Raw genomic sequence first — 24887 nt, forward strand, 5'->3', positions numbered from 1 at the left:
TAAAACCGAATAAACCGAAAACCGACAGTATATAAACCGAACCGAACCGAAGTAAATATGGATTTAGAATGGTAGTTATATTTTACTAACCGAAATACCGAAAACCGAAAAAAACCGAACCGAAACCGAACCGATATCCGGATTAAACACCCCTGAGTTTGGTTCTTATGTATATGAACCTAAAAATATCTAAATAACAAATGTATTTGAAACGGATTTGGATATTTATTAAAAGCTGATCTCAGCATTCGGTAGGTGCTTAGGTGCAGAAGTTATAAATGATCAATATTAGAGAGTTATACTCAAAAACTAAAACCAAAAGGATCAAAACTAAAATCAATAAAATGGGAAATAAACAAGATTTAAAAGAGTAAATAAAGAAAGAAAGAGAAGCACGAGGGAGAGGAGCTAAGTCACGAACCCTGTGTTGTCCAAAACCCGGAGGAAACAGTCCCCTGCCCTCGTGCCCAATCTCACGCACTCATACAAACAAACCTTTTTCTTAGTTTCCAGGTATTTAATTATTAATTTTTAAATAAATTCTTCGTTTTTTCTCAACTGTTATCAAATAAATTCTCTTTTTTTTTAATCTATACATTTTTTTTGTTTAACATGTAATTGTCGTTTGAAAATGTACTTTTAGTAATATATAATACTTTACATAATATTGGATAAATTAAATCAACAAAAGTTGAATATTTGAAACCAAAATATTCATGAAGTACAACTGTACAAGTAATATGCTGACGTAAAAAAAACAAGAAAGCACAACTAATTTTAAATTAATTTAAACAGAAATTAGCGAAATATTTCTCCTGGAGTTGTTTATTAAAACAAATTGAGTTTCATTTCTGTTTTCAACAGATTCATATATTTTCTGATATACACAGCTTCTCTAAACTCTCTCTCTCTCAAAGACCGAACCTTCGATCTCATTCTCTGGAGAAGAAAGTTCAATCCTTTTTGATTCAACAATGGCGAAGAACGTAGGGATATTGGCTATGGACATCTATTTCCCTCCCACCTGTGTTCAACAGGTTCAGCTTTCATTTTATTTTCGTTGGTTTAGTACATAGTTCAATTCATACTCTGTTTCTTTCGGATCTTTCTCTGTTCTTTTTTTTTTTTAATTTTAACATAATTGAACTCGCCTTTTGACGTTTTGATTTTCATAAATCTTCATGAAAATTTCCGAACATGATTTCGAAATCTTATACATCTTCTAGAAGAATTTTCTAGGGAAGATCTCATAGCTTTCAGACAAGACTTATGTTTTGTTCTCTGTCTCTGGGTTTTGTAATGCCGCTGAGTTTTGGTGGTACAAGTCAGAAGATGCTAAAGTTTTTTTTTTTTTTCCTCTGTAATTGTTTTTATTTTATTTTGATTAAATGGTATCTACTTGATTTGACATTAGAGGTTTGAAGGTTCTTTGATCTTGAGATTTATACAACTTTGTGGTTCTTATTAAGTTGAGATTCTTTTCCATCTACTTGTAGATATTTTATTTTATCAGCTAATATAAAAAAAGTGATCGACAACATTTTGTTTCAATCTCTCTTGTTTTAGTTCTTGATTAAAGGTTTGAAACTATGATTGATGAGTTAGATCAATATCTATTTTGTAGGAAGCTTTGGAAGCTCATGATGGAGCAAGCAAAGGGAAATACACCATTGGACTTGGTCAAGATTGTTTAGCTTTTTGCACTGAGCTTGAAGATGTTATCTCAATGAGGTAAAAAGTGTTTTCTTGGTTTGCTTAAGTATTACTCTCATGCAAAGACTGAGTTTCTATATGTTGATCTGTGTTTCTTAGTTTCAATGCGGTGACATCTCTTCTTGAAAAGTACAAGATTGACCCCAAGCAAATTGGGCGTCTTGAAGTAGGCAGTGAGACTGTCATTGACAAGAGCAAGTCCATCAAAACCTTCTTGATGCAACTCTTTGAGGTAATTATCCTTTGCTCAAGCTTCTTTTTTTCTTTCTAAAAAAGACAGCTAAAGTTTTTCTTTTGCTTTTTTTTTTGTGAATGAACAGAAATGTGGAAACACTGATGTAGAAGGTGTTGACTCGACCAATGCTTGTTATGGTGGAACTGCGGCTTTGCTAAACTGTGTCAATTGGGTTGAGAGTAACTCCTGGGATGGACGCTATGGCCTTGTCATTTGTACTGACAGTGCGGTATAACATCTGACCATAGAAACACTTTTTTTAATGCCCTGAGAGTCTTTGCATAAATCTTCACATGCTTATATATTTGAGTGCTTTCAGGTTTATGCAGAAGGGCCCGCAAGGCCCACTGGAGGAGCAGCTGCCATTGCTATGTTGATAGGACCAGATGCTCCTATTGTTTTTGAGAGCAAATTGAGAGGAAGCCACATGGCTCATGTCTATGACTTTTACAAGCCAAATCTTGCTAGCGAGTACCCGGTACATCTTCAATGCATAATCTCAAGTGTTTGGCACAGAGAATGAAAATTCTTATTTGTGTTCTTGTAGGTTGTTGATGGTAAGCTTTCACAGACATGCTACCTTATGGCACTTGACTCTTGCTATAAACATTTATGCAACAAGTTAGTATTTTTGCTTTTTTACTGTTACAAAACTCAGATTCTTTCTTCTGGTGTTCTGTATTGGCTTACTACAAAATTTTACTAGGTTTGAGAAACTTGAGGGCAAAGAGTTCTCCATCAATGATGCTGATTACTTTGTCTTCCATTCTCCATACAACAAAGTAATCTCTCAATCCTCCAAGTAGACTAGTTTTGTTCTTTCTACCTGAAATATTCACTTACCAATCTTCTTGTCTTTGCTATTGCAGCTTGTGCAGAAAAGCTTTGCTCGTCTCTTGTACAACGACTTCTTGAGAAACGCAAGGTTCTTCAATCTTGTTCTTCGAACAAAGAGCTCTTTACTTGTATATATTTATGAGTAACATATTTGTTTCTATACTGCAGCTCCATTGATGAGGCTGCCAAAGAAAAGTTCACTCCTTATTCCTCCTTGTCCCTCGATGAGAGTTACCAAAGCCGTGATCTTGAAAAGGTTTTTCATCATTTTCCTTTTCTGATTGTTTTTGATACGGGGAGTTATAATATAGCTCAATCTTTTGGTCTGTTTTTGCAGGTGTCACAACAACTAGCAAAAACGTATTATGATGCTAAAGTGCAACCAACGACTTTAGTACCAAAACAAGTCGGTAACATGTACACTGCTTCTCTCTACGCAGCATTTGCTTCCCTCGTCCACAACAAACACAGCGATTTGGTAACTAAAACAAAACAAACTTCCCTTCTTCGAACCCTATTGAAACCCATTCTTACATTTGGTTTTGATATTTTTTACCTTTGTGTTTGGACGTTCTTGATATATAGGCGGGAAAGCGGGTGGTTATGTTCTCATATGGAAGTGGTTCAACCGCAACAATGTTCTCATTGCGTCTCTGCGAGAACCAGTCTCCTTTCAGCTTATCAAACATCGCTTCTGTAATGGATGTTGGCGGTAAATTGAAGGCTAGACATGAGGTAACTAAAAAAAAAACAAAAGGGTGCATAATCTTGAATGTCCGTAACACTTTGAGTGAGTTGTATCTCCTTCTTGGCCTTGTTAATTTGCAGTATGCACCTGAGAAGTTTGTGGAGACAATGAAGCTAATGGAACATAGGTACGGAGCAAAGGAGTTTGTGACGAGCAAGGAAGGCATCTTAGACCTTTTGGCTCCGGGGACTTATTATCTGAAAGAGGTTGATTCATTGTACCGGAGATTCTATGGCAAGAAAGGAGACGATGGATCCATAACCAATGGACACTGATTCTTGAAAGCATAAATCACTTGAAAGATTGTGTCTACTCATTGCTCTTTATGTTTACTTTCCAAAATTCTAGACGTTTTTATAAGGTTCTTGTTACTTTGATTTAGCGACAGTTTGCATGCTCTTGTTTTTATTTATTTGCCATTGATTCTCTGAAGCTTTTTTTTTTTCTCTTAGTGTGTGTTTTAAATAAGCCCGTTAATTTTAGGAATTATTAAGATGTTATAATAATAAACCTTTAAATTATTCATCATGTGGATTATTTATGGTGTTCTTCTTTTGGTTTGCTCACTTGTTATCTGAACGTATGTCAATTTTAGATTTTTAACTATGATAAGTGAATTTGTACTATGGTAAATGCGTAAACATAATGTAAAAATATGTATGGTCATATGACTAATATTAATTAGGAAGAGGTGTCAAAATAGGTTTAAATTAATCGATCAATCCAAACCAGTCCAACCTATAGATTTTAATGGGTTAGAAACTTGGATGTTAATGGATTAGTAGGTTTAATATGTTGGATTAAAATGGTTTGGACTGAAATGAGTTTGACGCTCTAACATATAAGGCAATGAACGTGCTCATCATTTCTATTACTATGATGATAGCTTCTGAATATTCCCTTATTATTGGATCTTATGTTATAACAAAATATTGGAGTAGATTATTGCCTGTAATGTCTAAGCTTTAGTTTGTGCTAGTTTCTGAATACATGGTTACATGCTTAATTATTAAGCTATAAGTATTATTTCCTATTGATTAGCATGACTGGTTTAATGTTAATTGATGATGTATGTTAACACTACAAACACTATTGGCTTATGTATTGTAGTACAATGGTAAAGGCGAGCTGATTATTATTCGATCAGGTCCGAATGGAGTGGAGAAACAATCCGTAAACAACCAAAGCGACATCATCACACATCCACCAAAAGAGTAAGTCTTAATTGTAGTTCAAACTAATTATCTCTGATATTTATTTGAGTTTTAAGAGTCTGAAATATATTACAAATGGTCCAGATAGATTCTGAGTTTTCGAGAAACTAGAAATAAAAAAGAAGAAGTTAATTCAAAAAGTTGTTGATATGTCTCCTCTTTCATATTAAAGAATAAAGAGTTATAATCTTTAGTGCACTGAGACAAGTTTTTAACTGATTCATTAGTTTCTATATTTGTGTTTTTTACATGAAAGTCTATATAAAGACAAAGAAATGGACATGTTCACATAGTGTTGTTTTCAATGAAAATATTTTGTTTTAATTTTACGTTTTTTTAATTCCATTCATTTTACTTTTGTTACTTCTAAATTTGCATAATTATATATATTCGTTAATGACTTTATCATTTAAAAATTACATAATTATTTACTTATTTTAATTAATTTGTAATATTAATAATATTTAGTAATGAGTTAACTCATTAAAATTATTACCCCATTAATCTAGATGAATTCCATAAATGATTTAGTTCATATGGATATAGATTGGTTTGAGTTGGTTTATCCATTTTGACACATCTAATATTACGTGATGATGTGGTTGACTTCTCACACAAGTGTAGCTGATTATATACAAGTATGGTATGGTTAGATGATTAATATTATTTGACTACAAGTATAGTTGATTAAAGTTTTTGGATATGCACATATGGTTAGGTAACTAACATTAGGATATTATTATTTCTTTGTTATAAGTAGAAAAGAAAGAAAAGAATTGGTGTGTCTTATTCCATGAATAATGAGATGGGCAGTTGACAAAAAAAATCTATTAATGAGTTCTTTATATAGGAATACAATAGAATGGTTTAGTTTGGAGACCAAGTACAAGTAAACCTTGGTGAATAAGTAAATTTATTACTTTCTATATTTTACATTACATAATATTCGTCACATTTCTCCTTGATGTCCATTATACCAAAGTGCTTTCAAAACGTCATTGATGCCGCCTCGTTAAAAACTTTATCAGGAAAATCCAATGAGAAAAACCATGATTAAGGGAAATAGAGTGTAACATGTACTGACTTCCCCTCATGTGTACATACATCGAGTTCTATGAGAGGCGTAGTTCGATCAGAATAACTAATTTCTTGAAAGTAACAGTGGTTAACGCCTTGGTGAATAAGTCAGCAGAATTGTCACTTGAACGAACTTTTAGGAAACGAACATCACCATTCTTCTACATTGCATGTCTTGATATGATTCATGTTGATTCTTGATAAGACTCATAATCTTAAAGAATTTAGAATGATGATAGACTTTCATTTTTTAAATTATAACATTCCTTTTAGGTGTCTATCATTTGTGTGTTCTTTGTTGTCTCGTTAAAACCTTGTCATGGAAAAATCCAGTATGATAAAAATCAATAGTACAACCACACATATTATTACATTTTTTCCCCTGGAAGCAGTATCTTCGGGATATGCATTCCGGAAAAATAAATTTCTTTAAGAAATTGAGCTTAGCAGAATAAACTCTTTTAATTTATATTATAATATTTAGAGTCTTTAGCCTTCTCGTCTATAATTCTCTTTTGACATATACAACATTTTCTTGGTTTATTTGAACATTCAATACACTTTATACTACCTTTTATTTTACTCACACTTGTTTTCTTTCATCTTTAGATAATTGAATATCTCTTTTTTATCACCATTTTTATTTTCTCAACTTCAAATGAAAGTGTGAGTTCTAAAAAAAAACTCTTTGGATCTTGACCTTGACTATAACCATATATATATATCTACATTCATGTATACCACTTCTACTTTCACTTTTTACCAATATTTTTTGTGTGGATTTTCTTTTTTCAAAGTGTTAAATTCTTTTTAAGAGAATGAATCATAACCAACTAGACGTGATTTATAATCTTACATCAATAACTCATTGTTTTTCTTAGTCTCAAGGAGACAAGATACAAGTATAAACTTCTTTAATCTCATTTCTTAATCATATGTCTTTTGGACAACATTACTGATGTGAAAAATGTATTTTTCAATATATATGCATCAATACTATTAAAACAGGAACATGACCTATTGATATAGGTGTGGTCCAACTATTTTAATACAATTATTAAATTTTCTTATTAATCATTTAAGATAAATATTATATAAAAAACATATATATAACTAAAAACATAAATATAAAAATTAAATTTCAACAAAAATGTAAAACAAAAATATACCCGCCCTTTTAAGGGCGGGTCAAAATCTAGTTTTCTTTTAAACTTAACATCCAACATAATTAAGATTTATTTACAGATTTTAGGTCTTGTAATCTTTAGATGCAAAATACATAATGAACTTTAAGTAATCACATTCATTTGATCATACCTTTCTTTGGATTGTTTTCTAAAACTTATGGATCTTTACGGTCAAGCATTAAGCTTAAAACCCTCGTATATACAATGGTAATAAAACATAATGATAAAAATAATTCAAATTATATAAAGATATGTATTATAATACAACCTTATTATATGAGGAAATAAATAATATTTATGTAGTAATTATTTATATGGACTTGATCTTTCTTTTAATGCTATTTAACAAGGTTTAATCAATAAATCAATTTAGTGAACAATTGTTATATCACATTTCTCAGTTTTCATATAAGTTATTTTTATCTAATCAAATTTCAGTTAACCTTGTATATAATGCATGAAAAAAATACTTATCTCAATACGCAAGCAATCGAACAGACGACCAATTATTAGAAATAAACAGATTAATTACAAACGAGTTTATTCAGACATTTATCTCTTTAATTTTAAAGCTATATTGTGATATGGTCGAGTATAAAAAAAGTTAATGAAACAATCACTACAAGAAAACACAAGTTTTACGAGGGCATTTTTCCTCGTTACTTCGTCGTAAAAGCAGTGTTACGAGGAATTAGCGAGGAAACCCGTTTCGTCGTTATACGTTTGTCGTAACGCATATATCCTCGCTAATTCGTCGTAACATAGCGAGGAAATTATTTCGTCGTAAAAGCGAAGGAGAATATTTCGTCGTAAAGACCACGCTAAGATTCCTCGTAAATACCACGAAAAACTTTCCTCGTAAAACCCACGTAAATAAATACTCGTAAAATAAACGTAAATACCTTGACAGCTTTCCTCGTAAAGTAAACGTAAATACCTTGATAGGTTTCCACGTTATTTCCTTGTAAATTATTCCTCGTAAAAACCACGTTAAGCTTCCACGTAAAGAAGCCGCAAAATTAGCTACGAATTTACTTCGTTTCTTTATTTTATAGAAATATAAAATATTATAATTAAAAAAAAATTTAAATTATTTAAATTATTAATAAAATAAAAATTCTTAAAAAATCAAAACCAAAATATTTTATATATAAATAAGTTTTTAATTCATAATACAAGAACCAAAATTAAAAAGAACTAAGGGTGGTGGTCGTTAATCGTCTGGTAGAATTCATCACTCCTCGCCATTACATCCGCCTCGGCATGTGAGTCGTCGGTTGGTGACTGGCCTGGGATAGGATTTTGTTGTCGCATGGTCCTCAACAAAGTCTCCCATTCCGGATTTGTGGCCGCTACAACGTCCAAGAAGCCCTCCAGTCCACCCATACGAGCTGTGAACGCAGATTGCGTCAAGCTCAACTCGTGACGCAGCTGAGTAGACTCTCTACGCAGCTCTTCGGACTCCCTACGCAGCTGAGAGACTTCATCATCCCGTCGCTGAACATAAGACGATGTCGCTCTCGGAACATCGTTGACGGAACCAATCCCCAACGTCAGTCCCTTTTTTTTAGGGACAACCTTAAAAACAAAAAATAAATTTTGTTTGTAAAAATTTAAAGTTAAATTAAATGAATATTAAAAAAAAATAAAATTTTAGAAAATTTACCTCCTCGTAAAGCTTATCCACTTCAGGTATAGATAAGACGACGGGTAATCCATCGGTGGACTGCTGGGTCAGCTGGGTCTGGCGTTCTTCAACCCGAGCAGCCAAATCGTTGTAGATTTGCTCGGACTTGCCATCTATAAATCGGCCCGCCTTGTTCTTGTGGGTCCTCTCGTAAAGTTGCATAAGAGACGTAAATTCTCCCGTCTCTTTGGCCTAAAAAACATTTAAGAAAGTTGTTAGAATATATATAAAAATATACTAAAAATTTAATATAATTAAATTTTTAATTACCATTTCCAAACGGACACCGGCGTGGGGTTTTTGGCCCGTAGTGTGAAGCATCGGCCCGTTCCCGTGCTCATCGACTGTGTTACGGGAGTTAGAGCAAAACTGGGCGATTCTAATGGAATCAGGAAGACGCCAATATCGGATGAGGCCATCCCAGACATCCGTGGTGAGCTCAGCGGGTTTGCCACGCTCATACCCCTTCACGATCCAGTCACCCTTCCAGTTGGAGACCGTGTCCAACAAGCGAACTTTCGCCTTCGCGACAAACTTCTTCCTCACCCTCTCAGTGATCCCCAAGGCCCAATTATATTTTTGCTGTTGGAAAAAATAATTTATAATTAATTTTTCAGAAAAAATATATATATAAATAATGAAAAAATTTAAAGATATATAATTAATTAATAGAACTTACAGCGTAAATTTTGAACCACGTCTTTCTGACGTAGTGATGCGTCTTTTTCCAGTTCGGATGTGCCATGGAGAAGTAACCTTTTATCGTGTCGGATACGTCCGATGCAAGACATTCGTCAATCCCAAACCTGGAAAACACAAATTTAAAATATAAATTATTTTTTAAAGTTATAAAAGAATTTAAAATGAATAAAAAAATAATGAAACATACCACAAAGTTCCGTCCGGTCGGTCGGGGTCGATGACTGGTAAACCTTCTCTGCCTGGCAGACGGAGAATGTCCTCTACGGTGTACTGCGAGTAAGGAGCACTCGGAGGCACCATCAAATCGGGATGAATCTCGGCGGGCATCGGAGGTGCCATCGGAGAAGCCACAGGAGGAGGAGCCATCGGGGGAGGCACGTGAGGAACCGATGGTGCACTAGAAGAAGGAGATCCAAAGACTCTCTGAGTGTACTGAGTCTCGGGGACAGTTTCCTGACCCGAAGAACCGGGAGCTGAAGAATACGACGGGTCTAAACGACTACCCGGCTCACCGAACATCTCTCTGTAATGGGCAGTAAGTCTACCTTTTCAAACCTGAGAAAAAATTTTAATTTTTTAAATTTTTGTAAAATACTTCCCAACATTATCCACCTAATCAACACTAAATAACATAAGATCCGTAAACCTATCTAAATTCCCTATACTAATCACCTAATCTATCCTAAACTAATCAAACTAGAGAGGAATTAGAGAGACTTACCATTGCTGCGAAATAGGGAGAAATTGGAGAGGAAGTGGAGAGGAAAGAAAGAGCGAGCTCGCTCGGGGATATATAAGATTACTTGTCCTCGTTATTTCCTCGTAAAGTTACGAGTAATTACAGAGGCCCGCGTTTTCATTTACGAGGAAATAGCGACGAAATACAAAGGCCCGCGTTTTCGTTAACGACGTTTTTACGAGGATTTACGTTACGTGGAATTAACGAGTTAACTTGTTACGAGGAATTAGCGAGCTTATATTTTCTATAAATACCCACAACTTTCCTTCTCAAACCACACACAAACTCACAAAACACACCCTATCTCAAATCACACACCTCACCAAAATGCTTTTCAAATTAGAAATATTTGAAAAAAAAAGAAGAGAAGAAGATATTAGAATTTATGTGGGTGAGACTTAAGTCTCGCCACATATAATTCCAGTATTTTTTTTTTTCTTTTTTTACTAGTTTTTATACTATGAGGAAGTAGCAAGTCCTGCTTTTCACCAATTTAGAAAATTTGGAAAAAAAAGAGGAGAAGAAGATATTGGAACTCATGTGGTTGAGACTTACGTAAGTCTCGCCAAATGTGATTCAAGTATCTTTCTTCTCTTCTTTTTTTTAGTATTTTTAATATTTTCGTCGTAATATCGTCGTTAGTTTACGACTCGTTTACGACGATTTTGGCTTACGTGGAATTAGCGTGTCCTGCTTTCTTTATTTTTTTAATTTTGTCGTAAACTTCTCGTGGCCTTACGACAACCTTACGACGATTTTGGCTTACGTGGAATTAGCGTGCCCCGCTTTCTTTATTTTTTTTTAAATTTCGTCGTAAACTCCTCGTGACCTTACGACAACCTTACGACGATTTTGGCTTACGTGGAATTAGCGTGCCCCGCGTTATTTATTTTACTTTTCGTCGTAAGTTCCACGCTATGTTACGAGGAATTAACGAGTTCTATGTTTAAATCCCTAAAATCCGAAACCCCAAACCCCATCTTCCTTATCTTCTACTTCATATATTCCAAACCCCAAACCCATCTACCCTTGAACCTCAATCTATTCTTTCACCTCAAACCTTATTTATAATATATTCCAAACCCCAAACCACAAGTCCTTATTGGAAGTGTTTCATGTACGTTTGTTGGAAGTAGCTCCGCAAATGCAAAGGGCAGTAGTCGTTGCATAAAGACATGACAATCATGACTCTTCATCCCGGAGAACTTTTGACCCTTTTCAACACATCTAGAGAGATTTGAAACATACCCATCGGGGAACTTCACTTCTGATGCCACCCAGTTGAACAACACCGACTTTTTTTCTGAAGACAGTCTGAATATCGGAACGGGAACTTGTCCATTGCTTTTAATATGTAACTCGCTTCTTGAGCAAATATCCGGCAAGTCCAACCTCGATTTTATGTTGTCTTTTGTCTTCTCTGGAACATTCAATATTGTATTCATGATGTTCTCAAAGAAATTCTTCTCTATATGCATCACATCGAGGTTGTGGCGCAGAAGAAGATCCTTCCAATATGGCAACTCCCAAAATATACTCTTCTTGTGCCAGTTGTGATGAACACCGTAAGAATCAGGCATATTACGAGGGACATGCCAATTACCACCCCAACGAACTGTTTCGTTAGCTCCGTAGTAGTCGATTTGTGCTTCAATTTGTTCTCCAATTAGATATGGTGGAGGAGTGTCTCTCACAACCCTTTTGTGCCTAAACAAATTCTTGTTTCTTCGGTAAGGATGGCCAATGGGAAGAAATCGACGATGACAATCAAACCAACTTGTCTTCCTACCATTCTTCAGTTGAAACGCATCTGTCGTTCCATTACAATATGGACAAGCTAATCTCCCATGTGTAGTCCATCCAGACAACATCCCATATGCAGGAAAGTCACTTATGGTCCACAAAAGCATAGCTCGCATCGTAAAATTCGTCTTCGTTGAACAGTCATACGTCCTCACCCCTGTTGACCACAAATCCTTCAACTCTTTTATCAGTGGTTGTAGGAAAACATCCAGGGACCTTTTTGGATGGTTCAGACCAGGTATCAATATCGTCAAGAATAGCAACTCCCGTTGCATGCACATCTCCGGTGGCAGGTTGTATGGCGTAAGAAAGACTGGCCACAATGAATATTGTCTCCCTGACATTCCGAACGGACTAAATCTATCTGTGCATAATCCGAGATACACATTCCGGCTATTGCTAGCAAAATCCGGATGTACTTTGTTGAAATGTTTCCAGGCTCTTGCATCTGATGGATGAGTCATCTCACCATCCGTCTGAGTATGCTCGGCATGCCATCTCATCTTTGCAGCAGTCTGCTCTGATTGATACAATCTTTTCAATCTGTCTGTAATTGGTAGGTACCACATCCTTTGGTACGGTACCCTATTACGTCCCCGTCCTTGCGGCTTGAATCATGGCTTCTTGCAGAATCGACATTCTTCTAGCTTCTCATCATCTCCCCAATAGATCATGCAGTTGTCGATGCAGACATCTATCATCTCCGAAGGCAACCCAAGACTATAAACCAATTTCTGAATCTCATAATAAGAATCAGCAGACACATTGTCTTCCGGCAAATACTCTTTAAACAAGTCCGCCCATTCGTTCATGCAACTTTCAGGTAAATTGTGATCAGTTTTAATATTCATCATTCTAGCAGCCAACGACAATTTAGAGAGACCTTCTCTACAACCACTGTAAAGTGGTTGATTTGCCGCGTTTAACATTCCGTAAAACTTTTTTGCATCTATATTAGGTTCTTCATCTTCATCATGAGCTACGAATGCATCAGCTACCATATCATGAACCCTATCATAATCTACCATCTCCTCCTGATGGTAACTATGTTCATTATGCAAATGATGATTAACCGGTTCTTCCTGAAAATTGCTATTACTACTACTAGCTTCATTCTGATCATAATTAAAACCTTCCCCATGTTGAAACCAGATATAGTAATTTGGCGTGAAACCTCTATTTATTAAATGCTTCCAAACATTTTCACGGTTTGCCAATTTCGAATTGTTGCATTTCCGACAAGGACAAAACATCTTACCACTTTCTTGGGCGAGCGGTGTTGAATCTGCTTGGTGCATAAATGTCTCCAGCCCCGCAAGGTATTCTTTCGTCACTCTCCCGTTAGCATCTCTATGCATATACATCCAATTCCGCAACTCGTAAATAGTCCCAGAGCCAGCCATTTTTTTTTCTTTCACGTTTTTTGTTGTTGGTGTGTTTAAAATGATGTTCAAACATCCATATTTATAGGAAATTTCGAATCTGGTAGTTGTAATTTTACTATGAAATTACGACGAAAATTAATTGGATGGCCAAAAAAAAACGTGAGCCACCTACCAAGTTGGTGGATTCAAAATTTCCTCGTTAAGTACACGTAAAATATTTCGTCGTAAAGAACTCGCGAAATTTACGTCGTCTTTACGAGGAAATAGTTTTTCCTCGTAAAAGCCACGTCAATTTACATTGTCTTTACGACGAATATGTTTTGTCGTGACCTTACGACGAAATAACGATGCTTTTCTTTTTCCACGTACTTTCCTCGCAAAATCAACGTACTTTTACGAGGATTGTTTTTCCTCGTTAAATTTCCTCGTTAAGCCTGCGTTTTTTTGTAGTGAATATGTTAACCAAATATGAATCTCGACTAAACAAACCACTTTAACCCAACAAAATTCTAGATCAGTATTTACCAAAGCATAAGAGTAGTAAAGAGGATAATACGCACAACCAAATTAAACGAAATCAATCCACCGCAGATCCACATTTATGAATCAATAAAGCATTTAAGCAAATTAAACATCGCGGTGTGCAAGGTTACAAAACTGTCCCAAAACCAACATGAACTAGCATGCCATGAAATTATTTATGCAGCCATTTATGAAACAATTATGACATCTAGATATATTACTGAAAATATTGATACGTTCAGCAAAGCATGACTCGATTTAATATTCAAGCATGTTAAATCACATCTAAAGTAAACATACTTATGTCATGTACATGTAATAAAGCAAGATCGAGCATAAACAAATTACGATTGGTTAAAGCACAAGTGATACTTAGCTCGAGAGAAGAAAAAAGCAAGGGACGGAGTGGAAGCTATGTCTACTGAGATTTTGAACTTTATTTAGCGACTAGAGTTTCGTGCTGATAACGTGTTATAAGTAGAAAAAAGAAAAATAGAAATTGATGTGTCTTAATCCATGAATAATGAGTTCTTTATATATGATATAATAAAAAGGTTTAACTTGGAGACCAAGTACAAGAAAACCTTGATGAACAAGTAAATCTATTACTTTCTATATTGGACATCACATAATATTCATAACATTCTTGTTAATTTAGCCAACTGTGTTGCTTTTCTTCCACTAGAGAGCCAAATTTTAACCAAATAATCAATTTTCTTAAACTTAACTTGGTACATTTTTTTCTCTTTTTATAACTTTTCTCTAAAGAAAGAAATCTTTCGTCTTCTTCGCGCTTAGTCCCTCTGGTTTCCGGGATTCTTGCAGGTGTCGTGAGGGACACATCCTTCTATTTTTGGATGGTGTTTCATCTTTGATTTAGTAGATCTTTTCTGGTTTTGATGTGGCGGTGTTGGTTTTTTTTTGGCGTTCCGGTTTCGTTTGGTGGTCGTTCTTGGTATGAAGGTCATGCATGTTTGGATCCGGGGAGGACAATACCCGGTTTTGTGTTTCCACTTGGCTGTGTGGTACCTATCCATCTCTATGACCCTTTAAGCTTTCGAGATTTTAATCGACGGTGGAAGGGAAAGTGGTGAATCGTTATTGTGAACTGGTTTTGGTAGAGGTTGAACTGATGGGACCAATGAGTAAGCTCGTCATTAGAGGATGGTGGCCTTAAAAGGGTCTACGGCAGTGGCTGACTACAACGGGAGGAGACGGATGGACCGGCTCCAACATCTCCTTTTTCCCTCTCGATGAGTCTTCTTGTCCATAGTGCTTTACCTCCATTTTTTCTTGGTTCCGCTCAGGTTGTGTTTTCGATGGAGCTTGTACAAATCCTTCTTGTGCTTTGTCTTCTCCTCGCTTTCATGGTAGCCTTGGCGGTTCTCGCTTCCGGTGAGTGTGTGCTTGCGGCAGCAGCTCTGGTCGATTGGAGCTAGATTTTCTAGAGATCTTCGTAGTTGGATTATTTTGTGGATTTAGTGCATTTTGAGATTTTTTAGATCCAAGTCCATTAGATTTTTTTTGGAGTTTTGTACTTTTTTTTTCTTTATATATATATATATATATTTTAGAAACATAATGAAAAGATATAGTTATTGAAAAAAGTTAGCTTGTATCCACGATTCACACATGGTTTAGCCAAACCGACCATTTTTAGCCAAGCCGACCATGTCCACTACAATACTCACACTTTCCTCCTCCCCTAGTTGAATAAAGCAGCTGCCATTTATGTTCCTTTCTGGAAAAACTTCACCATCTATTCCAAAGAAATCTATGTGTAAATGGTACTGTTAGACCTTTGTTTTTCATTTCATTAATTATTTTGTTACTTTTAAAGCCAATAATATGTGCATTAAAACACCTTTGTTTTAAAATGATGTTAACATTTGTAGTTTAACATGTGAAGTCACAACATAAAAAATGAGAAATAAACAACATCCACTAGATAGAACTAGAAGAAAAGAAAATAATAATACTTGTGGTTGGGGTAGGTTTAATAAATGTGCACAGCTCAAAGACATTGCATGTGTATTTGAGTTTATGAAATCTAGCATTTATTCACCTAACACGTTTATCTATTGACTCACAAGGTTAATTAACTTATTTACACACTTTTTGTATAAGTTTTTATTTACCTAATATTATTATTTATAAACTTAATTAGTTAACCATAAAGATTCAACAATCCATTTTCAAATAACAAAGCCTAATATCATTTTTCTTACTTGGTTCGCTTTTCTTTAAGACATTGTTGATATGGTTCACCCAAGCCGACCATATCCCACTACTGCTACCATATTCCATCTCGTTTATCTAAACATCCTATAGACTTTTTATTTTCTGAAACTCTATTATTAAAGTTTCTCTAAAGGATTTTCCACCAAGAGTTGTGTGAAAAGAGAAGTCTCTTAGTTTATTATTATAAAAAAATAAAATATCAGATTAGAAAACAATTAATAGATTATTACATTACTTCGATTACAAGTTCCACAAAAATGTACACGCAAATAATCTGTAACTAAGAAAAGATTCGGACATTTTTGAAGGGAGAAATGGAATCATTCGTTGATTCCCTCCAATCCATTTATATTATTTTATTTATTTATTATTTATCTTTTTATTTATATATAAAAAAAAAGAAACTGAAGACGAAAATGGCGATCAGTGTGGAAACCGCCTCTTTCATATATATTCCTCTTCTCTCCCTCTCTCACACCAAAAGGAAAGAAAAAAAAAAGAAGTTATTCAAAGAAGCAGAGCCACGTGACTCGTTCTACGCTTGACTCATCACATATCATTCTTCTGTAAAGCTTCAATTTTTCAAAATTAGGGTTATTGTGTGTATTTGGGCGTAAGCTCCACCGCATTGCTATTTGACAAAATCAATTCCGATTATTTCGATTTTGCTCCAAACGGGTTTCGAGATTTCACCTTGATTCGTTGCACCCAATTCACAGGTATGATTAGTCTTCGTTTCTCTTAGTTAAAAAGTAACGAAAAAGTCTCCGCCTTTTTTTTTTTACCAAAGTTCATAATTGCTTTTGAAATTGGATGTTTACAGCTTTTATTGAGAATGTTTTTGTTGATGGGTCAGAGTTTTTTCTCATCTTATGTACTCAGACTCAGAGTTAACAAGTCCAGGTTGTTTGTGTGTTGATTACTACTACATCTTTGGAAACTTGAGTTCTTGGCTATTAAATTGCTTTAAGAAGCTTAGTTTAATACAATCAGTGGTATTCAGGGCGGGTTCAGACAGCAGTTTTAGATTCTCCTCCAAGTGAAATTTGAATATCCAATATAACTTGTAACCGCTTTATCAAAACTTACTGTTTCATTAGTGGATCAAAATGTCCTAAATATCTTCTTCTTCTATTCTTTTTGATTAGGCACAAGGTTTTGTTTGAGCTTTGACCAAGAAACTCAAGAACCACATGATATGGGCCCTGACAAACACTCGACTCGTTTATTGAATACCCTCAAAATGGAGAGGGTCAGAACGATTCTAACCCATACTTACCCTTACCCGCATGAGCATTCTCGCCATGCTATCATTGCTGTGTTTCTCGGCTGCCTATTCTTTATTTCTTCCGATAACATGCACACCCTCATAGAAAAGTTTTCCCTCAAGTGGTGGTCCATGTACGCATGCCTGCTCGGATTCTTCTACTTCTTTTCTTCTCCTTTTATTGGCAAGACCATCAGACCAAACTACTCCAACTTCAGTCGGTGGTACATTGCCTGGATTTTAGTTGCAGCTTTGTATCATCTTCCTAACTTTCTGTCAATGGGTTTGGATTTGAGGATGAATTTGTCCTTGTTTTTGACTATTTACATTTCTTCAATAGTCTTCCTTGTTGTCTTCCACATCATTTTTCTTGCCCTTTGGTACGTTGGTCTTGTTTCTCGCGTGGCTGGAAGACGCCCTGAGATCTTAACCATTCTTCAAAACTGCGCTGTAAGTTCGCAAACTAAATGCAGTTTTTACCTTAAAACTTAAAATTTACTCTCTTTCATCCCTGCAGGTTCTTAGCATGGCCTGCTGCATCTTTTACAGCCATTGTGGTAATCGAGCTATTCTCAGGCAAAAGCCTCCTGGAAGACAGTATTCTAGCTTGTTTTCATTCTGGAAAAGAGAACATAGGCACAATACATGGATCGCACAATTAATTCGTATGAATAAGCTGAAAGACCAAGTGTGCTCCTCGTGGTTTGCTCCTGTTGGATCTGCAAGTGACTATCCACTGTTATCCAAATGGTTCATTTATGGAGAGGTATCTCTTTTTAAGCTCTGAGTATGATTTATTTGTTCACCCCTTTTTCAAATCATGTTCCTACCTTGTTTTTTTTTTCTTTTCAGATTGCGTGCAATGGTTCGTGTCCTGATTCATCTAGCGAAATTTCTCCCATATACTCATTGTGGGCCACATTTATTGGTCTTTACATTGCCAATTATGTAGTGGAGAGATCAACAGGGTAAGTTGCTTGATCAACTTTGGTCTTACATTCCCATGGGCATGTTTCATCTATAGGTTCTGTTATGCTTTTTAGGTGGGCTCTGACACACCCTCTGTCAGTAGACAAAGTTGAGAAGCTGAAGAAGGAGCAAATGAAACCAAATTTCTTAGATATGGTTCCTTGGTATTCAGGGTATGTCTATGCCAAACTAATATTTCCCTTTATTGCTTAGGAAAAAAAGCAAGACACTTGACTGACCAGGTGCTGATTCCTCTAATTATATATATTTCAGAACATCGGCTGATTTGTTTAAAACTGTGTTTGACCTCCTCGTATCAGTAACGGTCTTTCTTGGCCGCTTTGACATGCGGATGCTGCAGGTATACTTCTTTTCTTTATGGTAATTTGATTCTTCTTTCTGCGGCCAGACATTTATGATAATTACTTTTTTGCCTCTTTTTTTTTGGAAAATGTTTAGGCTGCAATGACCAAATCTTGTGATGGAACCAAGAGGGAAGAACTTTTATATGACCACCTTGCTAATAAGGACAATTTTTGGTTTGATTTCATGGCGGACACTGGTGATGGTGGGAACTCATCATACGCTGTAGCGAAACTTCTTGCTCAGCCTACTCTCCAAGTCTCGGTGGATGGTGAAACTAGACCGTTGCCTCGGGGTAATGTACTGCTTATTGGAGGAGATCTTGCGTAAGTGCTTTACATATTCTCTAGCTTTCGGCAGTTCTAAATGTAACCGCTGATGTCTTTTCGATGTTGTACCTCAGGTACCCCAATCCATCAGCGTTTACATATGAAAAACGTCTCTTTTGTCCATTTGAGTATGCGCTACAGCCTCCCCATTGGTATAAAAATGACTCTATCGCCGTTGACAAGCCAGAATTACCTGAGGGAGTGAAAGATCTAAAGGATTATGATGGTCCCCAATGTTTTCTCATCCCTGGAAACCATGGTGAGTTCCAGGCCCCACCTTCATTTTGGTTTGTTCTCCCATTTCCTCTGACTATACCATTTTATTTATTTATTTCGTAGACTGGTTTGACGGACTCAATACATTCATGAGGTATATATGCCATAAGAGTTGGTTAGGCGGCTGGTTAATGCCCCAGAAGAAAAGCTATTTTGCGTTGCAGCTACCTAAGGGATGGTGGGTGTTTGGTTTGGATCTTGCACTTCATGGTGATATTGATGTTGACCAGTTCAAATTCTTCGCCGAATTGGTGAAGGAGAAGGTAACTTTTTTTATATCATATTCTAGATTATATAGTGGCTTTGTCTTTTCAGATTATTCAATTTTCCTAAAGTTTAAATATTTTTCCTCAATTAGGTTAAGGAGGATGATGCAGTGATCATTATCACGCATGAACCGAGCTGGCTTCTTGATTGGTACTGGAGCAGCGATACAGGGCAGAACGTGAGGCATCTGATATGCGACGTTTTAAACTACAGGTGTAAACTCAGAATGGCAGGGGATTTGCATCATTATATGCGACATTCATGTACTCAATCAGATGCGCCTGTCCATGTCCAACATCTTCTTGTTAATGGCTGTGGAGGAGCTTTTCTACATCCCACCCATGTGTTCAGCAAATTTTCAAAGTACTATGGGGCTTCCTATGCAAGCAAGGCTGCCTACCCTTCTTTTCATGATTCTAGCAAGGTAAAACTTTTATTCCTCCAGTTTCTTTTACTATGCGCTCTGATGTTAAATGGTAGTGGTTTCTGCTGTTTGCAGATTGCTTTGGGGAATATTTTGAAGTTCCGGAAAAAGAACTGGCAATTTGATTTCATAGGTGGCATTATATACTTTATCTTGGTCTTTTCATTGTTCCCTCAGGTGCGTTTTAAGCTCGGTCTTCCTATTTAAACAGTGCACAAGAAAATTGATATCTCATTCCCTCTCGTTCATCAATTGGTTTCAGTGTAAGCTAGCCCACATCTTACGAGGTGATTCGTTTTCTGGACACCTGGAGAGTTTCTTAGGAACAGTGTGGAACGCTTTTGTGTATGTGATGGAACAATCATACGTGTCGTTTACGGGTGTCCTGGTGTTGCTAATCACTGCAATCATATTTGTGCCCTCAAAGATATCTCGGAAGAAAAGAGTGGTAATCGGAGTTCTCCATGTTAGTGCTCACCTGATGGCAGCTCTGATTCTCATGTTGATGTTGGAACTAGGCATAGAGATCTGTATTCAACATAATCTACTTGCAAATTCTGGTCAGTCTCCATTCACCATATATTGACTTGTTTGGGGTTTCCATGGCAAAGTGAGTTGTCTAATTTGTGACACTTTTGTTCAAAACAGGGTATCATACATTGTATCAGTGGTACAAATCAGTGGAAAGCGAGCATTTTCCGGACCCTACTGGCCTTAGAGCCCGTATTGAACAATGGACGTTTGGCCTTTATCCAGCGTGTATCAAGTATCTTATGTCAGCATTTGATGTTCCTGAGGTAATTACTGTAATTTTGTTTTGTGTCTTAACCGAGAATCCAACGTGAAAAGCCGATCTTGAGTGTGCTTTCATCATCAGGTGATGGCGGTTACCCGGACCAACATATGCAAAGAAGGAATGGAATCTCTGTCCCGAAGCGGAGCTGTCATATATTATGCTTCTGTCTTCCTTTACTTCTGGGTCTTTTCAACACCTGTGGTGTCTTTGGTGTTTGGAAGCTACTTGTATATCTGCATCAACTGGCTCCACATCCACTTTGATGAAGCTTTCTCTTCACTCCGCATTGCCAATTACAAATCTTTCACTCGTTTCCACATCAAAGAGAATAAAGACATTGAAGTATTCACTCTCGCGGTTGACAAGGTAAAAAAGAGAACACTCCACAGTTGCAACAAAACTGATATTGAAGATGCTTAGATGATTGTGATGAACCAATCTTTATGGACACTGTCGTTGATTAAATGCATGTTTAAGGAACTTTAACGAGAATTATGTGTATATGATAATGAGTGTAGGTGCCAAAAGACTGGAAGCTAGACAAAGATTGGGATGCAGAGCCGAAACAGAGTGGGGTGATGAGCCATAAGAGAGAGTTTCCAAGTAAATGGTGTGCATCATCAGCGCAACAAGACCCTGTTGCTACCGTGAAAGTAGTTGATTATTTCCTTATTCATAGATCACAGAACCAAAACGGAGAATGTTAGATATTGTTCAGTTCCTTGATTGTTTCCCTCTTATATGTATAAATTTAGAAATGTAGTGAATGAATGGGAGATTGATGGAATACATATAGATGGCTTTTATAGGTTCTAAAGTCTAGTATTCTGTACACTTGTTTATATCATAGTTAAACAGACGAGTGATATACAAAAAGAAATGATTTTATTGTTTCTGGATTTTAAAGTTACAAGTGCCACAACATTCTCTAACAAGCTACAAGGTAACTTTGGCTCTTTCTCACAATCAATACAACAATCTTATCATGCCCTTATCTTAAGACCCGTCCTAGTATTACAGATCAAGTGAGAACAAAAATATAGTGGATGGCTCCACAAGATATAAAAAGGGTTAAGGGCATTTTTATGAAGAAGGTGCGTATTCTTGGATGGCTGTTGCTAACTTATCCCTAGCCTCTGCTGTCTTTGTCCTTATCAGGAAGGTTCTAGGTGTTACATTCTCGTTGGAATCCTCCTGTTGCAGGTTAGATAAAAATGAGAGAAACTACCAAACCACCATGAAAACGCTAAAGAAAAAGCTTCAGCAGATTCTCATTTACCGAGGAGTGAAATATTGCAACAAGTGCGTTCTTCTGTGCATTCGTCTTGATTCCAGTGTACAGTAGAGCATTAAGAAGCAGCTTCCCGACCTAGTTAACAAAATCAGTTTAGAATCTATGGACCAAAGTTGGAAGTTAACTGTGTATGTGTATTGAAATCATACATCGTTTCGGACAAGAATTGTGGGTTTAGATTCTTTTGTCCCCTTGTCGACGCCTTCTTTGCATTTTATGCAGAGATTCCCAGCTCCTTTATCTTTCCATGCACCTTTATCTGTTGGGTCATTTGACTGCATAATAACATTGATACACAGGTTATAATCAACCAATTACTACAGTCACAGCAAGAACAGATCATCAAGGTAACTAAAGTAGAGAGAGAGAGAATAAACTCTTTTACAAGTCTATGACAGACAACTAAGACGACTTTGATGATGACACCCTTAATGGTTTGCATACATACGTTATTCATATTACTTTGATTATTACCTTGACATAAAGTTTGCATTTGACTTCATGGACCACAGTAACACCCTTCTCTTCGGTCTTTCTGACAGATGGGCTGCTCGGTTGAGGTTCTTCATCTTCTGCAGATTTGAGAAAGAAGACAGGTAATTCACAGCATAATCTTTCAAAGACGAATGGTTATGAAGCAGGAAGAATAGTGATAAGCTCACCACCGTCTGCATCTTCCGGGGAATCCCGCTTTGTAGGTATGGACACTGGAGTAACTAATACCAGAAAACAAGGAAATTAGAGGTTACGTCTCTGTGATATAAACTATTGTCCAGAAAATGATTCTTTAAATGGCAAAAGTATCTAGATACCTCTGGATGAAAAAGGATTTTGATTATTAGAAAATGAGAAAGAAGGTTGGCTATTGCTTTTGGCTAGACCAAACTGGCCACTACTAAAAGATCCACTTTGGCTATTGGATGCTAAACCAAATGGACTGCTGGAAAAATTGGAAGATTGATTGGTGGAGAAGATGCCAGGTTGAGTGTTTAAAGCAAAGAGGCTGTTATTTGAAGCTGGTTTAACGTCGTTATTCTCGACTTCACCCACCTGTTTCTTCTCTGCTCCAGTAGATTCAGGGGACACATTATCCCCCTTTCCCTTACTTTGTTTTACCCAGTTGACAACATCTTTAAACTTTTCCTGCAAGAGAGAAAATGGACGTGAAGTAGTGAAGTAACCAAAAGAAGTAACCAAAAGAAGCACGACATAGCAATAGACAAAACCATACCCTAACCAAATATACTTTTCATGTTGTGAAAAAAAAAGTATCATGATGTAACTGTAGAATATTTATTACCAGAATGTTGGAAGCATGGCTAATGTAGTCATGCATCCCATCTTCCCAGAGTTCATCAGGATGATTCTTCAGCTGCATTTGCACCCAACTGATTGATTATACATTGAAGCATAATTAGGTTCTTGTTGAAGTCATATAACCAAACAAACAAACAAAAAAAGGGTAATATGTTTCAATTAACTATATAGAACACCCAACAAGTACAAAGACAATAACTTAATTTTTTTTCCAAAAATTCACCTTACAAATTGATTATTAAGAGCTCTGACATGCTTCCTAGCTAACTCAGCTCTCTGTTTATCCAATGACGACGAACTATGCTGAGTAGTACCAAACAAGGTTCCTTCCACTGGTTTTGCATTCTTAAACTGATTATGAGATTGAGGCCACAGATTCAGTTCCAATAAAAGTTAACCCTTAAAATTAAAAGAAACAAAAAAAAAAACCAAACCAACTGGTTCAGCTACTACTTGGATTGAAAGATGGAGACTTTATATTCATATAAGTCATCCAATACCTATAGAGAGCTTGCTAAAACGTTACTAATCAAGAATACCCAAAGTGTCAATTTTTTAATCTGACTTGTTAACGAGAAAAAAAAAGAAGAAGCTCACTGGAGATTGGTTGACTTCGGGAAACGATTCGGAAACAGCGGCGCGTTTGAGTCCCCTCATGATTCAGTAACGGCGTTTTACTCGGCGGAAGGAGAATCGAACAAAAATGAGGCAGCTGGTAAATGGGGGAAATTTTATTTAGGGTTTTATTGTGCCTTTCTTCAAATTTTAAAAAAGAGAAATGAAGAAACGAAGATCTTTTGCAGATGCTTTTCCCTAGGAAATATGCTTTGTCAATACAATACAAGATTTTTTCTAAAGTTTGAAACTTATTAAGAATTCAATAAATGTTTATAATTTAATTTTTCTTTTATTTTATTATATACTAGGTGTCTTGCCCGCACATGCGAGCATAATATTCTTATATTTTAAAAAAGATAAATCAAAAATTAAACTTTATATTTTATATTTTATAATAAAAAATATTATTTCAGATAAAAACACAACATATTTAAGAATTATCTTATGTTTTAAAATGTATTTTATTTTTGAGAATTTTATTAAATTTACTTATAGTCAATTATCAGATATAACATATAAATAAAATATTATTAATATATATATTCATTACTTTTTATCAATATATATATATTTATTGTTGTGTTAAATTTTAAAGACATTCACATATATTTTAGAAAATACATTTATTTGTTTGATTAGCATTTCATTATAAATTTTTTAATATCTAACTATAAATTTTATAATAAAATATTATTTTCAGATAACAACAGAATATATGTAAGAATTATCTTATGTTTTAAAACATGTTTTAATAAAATATTATTTTCAGATAACAATAGAATATATCTAGCAATTATCTTATGTTTTAAAACATGTTTTTATTTTTGAAAATTTTATTATTTTTATTTATAGTCAATTATCTAATATAATATATAAA

The 24887-nt window shown here is 35.6% G+C and overlaps 4 protein-coding genes across 13 annotated transcripts; 2 read left to right on the forward strand and 2 right to left on the reverse strand.

Moving 5' to 3' along the window:
* Positions 1 to 789: 789 nt before the first annotated feature.
* Positions 790 to 4070, forward strand: LOC103853500 (hydroxymethylglutaryl-CoA synthase). Its single transcript, XM_009130401.3, has 12 exons — positions 790 to 1037; positions 1625 to 1731; positions 1813 to 1945; positions 2034 to 2177; positions 2268 to 2426; positions 2496 to 2569; positions 2655 to 2730; positions 2818 to 2873; positions 2954 to 3041; positions 3123 to 3263; positions 3371 to 3520; positions 3614 to 4070. The coding sequence occupies exons 1-12, from the start codon at positions 975 to 977 to the stop codon at positions 3806 to 3808; spliced, it is 1386 nt and encodes a 461-aa protein (XP_009128649.2). The 5' UTR covers positions 790 to 974; the 3' UTR covers positions 3809 to 4070.
* A 4088-nt stretch (positions 4071 to 8158) lies between these two features.
* LOC117131968 lies at positions 8159 to 10335 on the reverse strand. The gene is made up of 4 exons (XM_033285231.1): positions 9588 to 10335; positions 9408 to 9504; positions 8678 to 8737; positions 8159 to 8589 (listed from the first exon to the last, which is right to left on the reverse strand). The coding sequence occupies exons 1-4, from the start codon at positions 9917 to 9919 to the stop codon at positions 8209 to 8211; spliced, it is 870 nt and encodes a 289-aa protein (XP_033141122.1). The 5' UTR covers positions 9920 to 10335; the 3' UTR covers positions 8159 to 8208.
* A 5459-nt stretch (positions 10336 to 15794) lies between these two features.
* LOC103853501 lies at positions 15795 to 21680 on the forward strand. Of its 3 annotated transcripts, none has more exons than XM_009130402.3 (15): positions 15795 to 16809; positions 17239 to 17807; positions 17875 to 18123; positions 18210 to 18325; positions 18401 to 18499; positions 18600 to 18687; positions 18786 to 19015; positions 19093 to 19277; positions 19358 to 19557; positions 19653 to 19985; positions 20061 to 20162; positions 20248 to 20545; positions 20634 to 20782; positions 20863 to 21147; positions 21300 to 21488. In XM_009130402.3, exons 2-15 carry the CDS (start codon positions 17289 to 17291, stop codon positions 21486 to 21488), a joined length of 3042 nt encoding a protein of 1013 aa, XP_009128650.2. In that variant the 5' UTR covers positions 15795 to 16809; positions 17239 to 17288. The 3 variants fall into 3 exon arrangements, with proteins under 3 accessions (XP_009128650.2, XP_009128652.2, XP_033141500.1); XM_009130404.3 differs by lacking the exon at positions 15795 to 16809 and adding an exon at positions 16884 to 17156; XM_033285609.1 differs by lacking the exon at positions 15795 to 16809 and having other exon boundaries at positions 17289 to 17807; positions 21300 to 21680.
* Positions 21650 to 24247, reverse strand: LOC103853502. Of its 8 annotated transcripts, none has more exons than XM_009130406.3 (9): positions 23990 to 24247; positions 23621 to 23743; positions 23376 to 23447; positions 22888 to 23218; positions 22738 to 22791; positions 22550 to 22647; positions 22225 to 22350; positions 22061 to 22150; positions 21650 to 21975 (listed from the first exon to the last, which is right to left on the reverse strand). In XM_009130406.3, exons 1-9 carry the CDS (start codon positions 24047 to 24049, stop codon positions 21865 to 21867), a joined length of 1065 nt encoding a protein of 354 aa, XP_009128654.1. In that variant the 5' UTR covers positions 24050 to 24247; the 3' UTR covers positions 21650 to 21864. The 8 variants fall into 8 exon arrangements, with proteins under 8 accessions (XP_009128654.1, XP_033141510.1, XP_009128653.1 ...); XM_033285619.1 differs by having other exon boundaries at positions 22738 to 22782; positions 23376 to 23463; positions 23616 to 23743; XM_009130405.3 differs by having other exon boundaries at positions 23376 to 23463; positions 23616 to 23743.
* Between the last annotated feature and the right edge of the window lie 640 nt (positions 24248 to 24887).

This window comes from Brassica rapa, chromosome A02 (assembly GCF_000309985.2).
Source record: "Brassica rapa cultivar Chiifu-401-42 chromosome A02, CAAS_Brap_v3.01, whole genome shotgun sequence".
Lineage (NCBI taxonomy): Eukaryota > Viridiplantae > Streptophyta > Magnoliopsida > Brassicales > Brassicaceae > Brassica > Brassica rapa.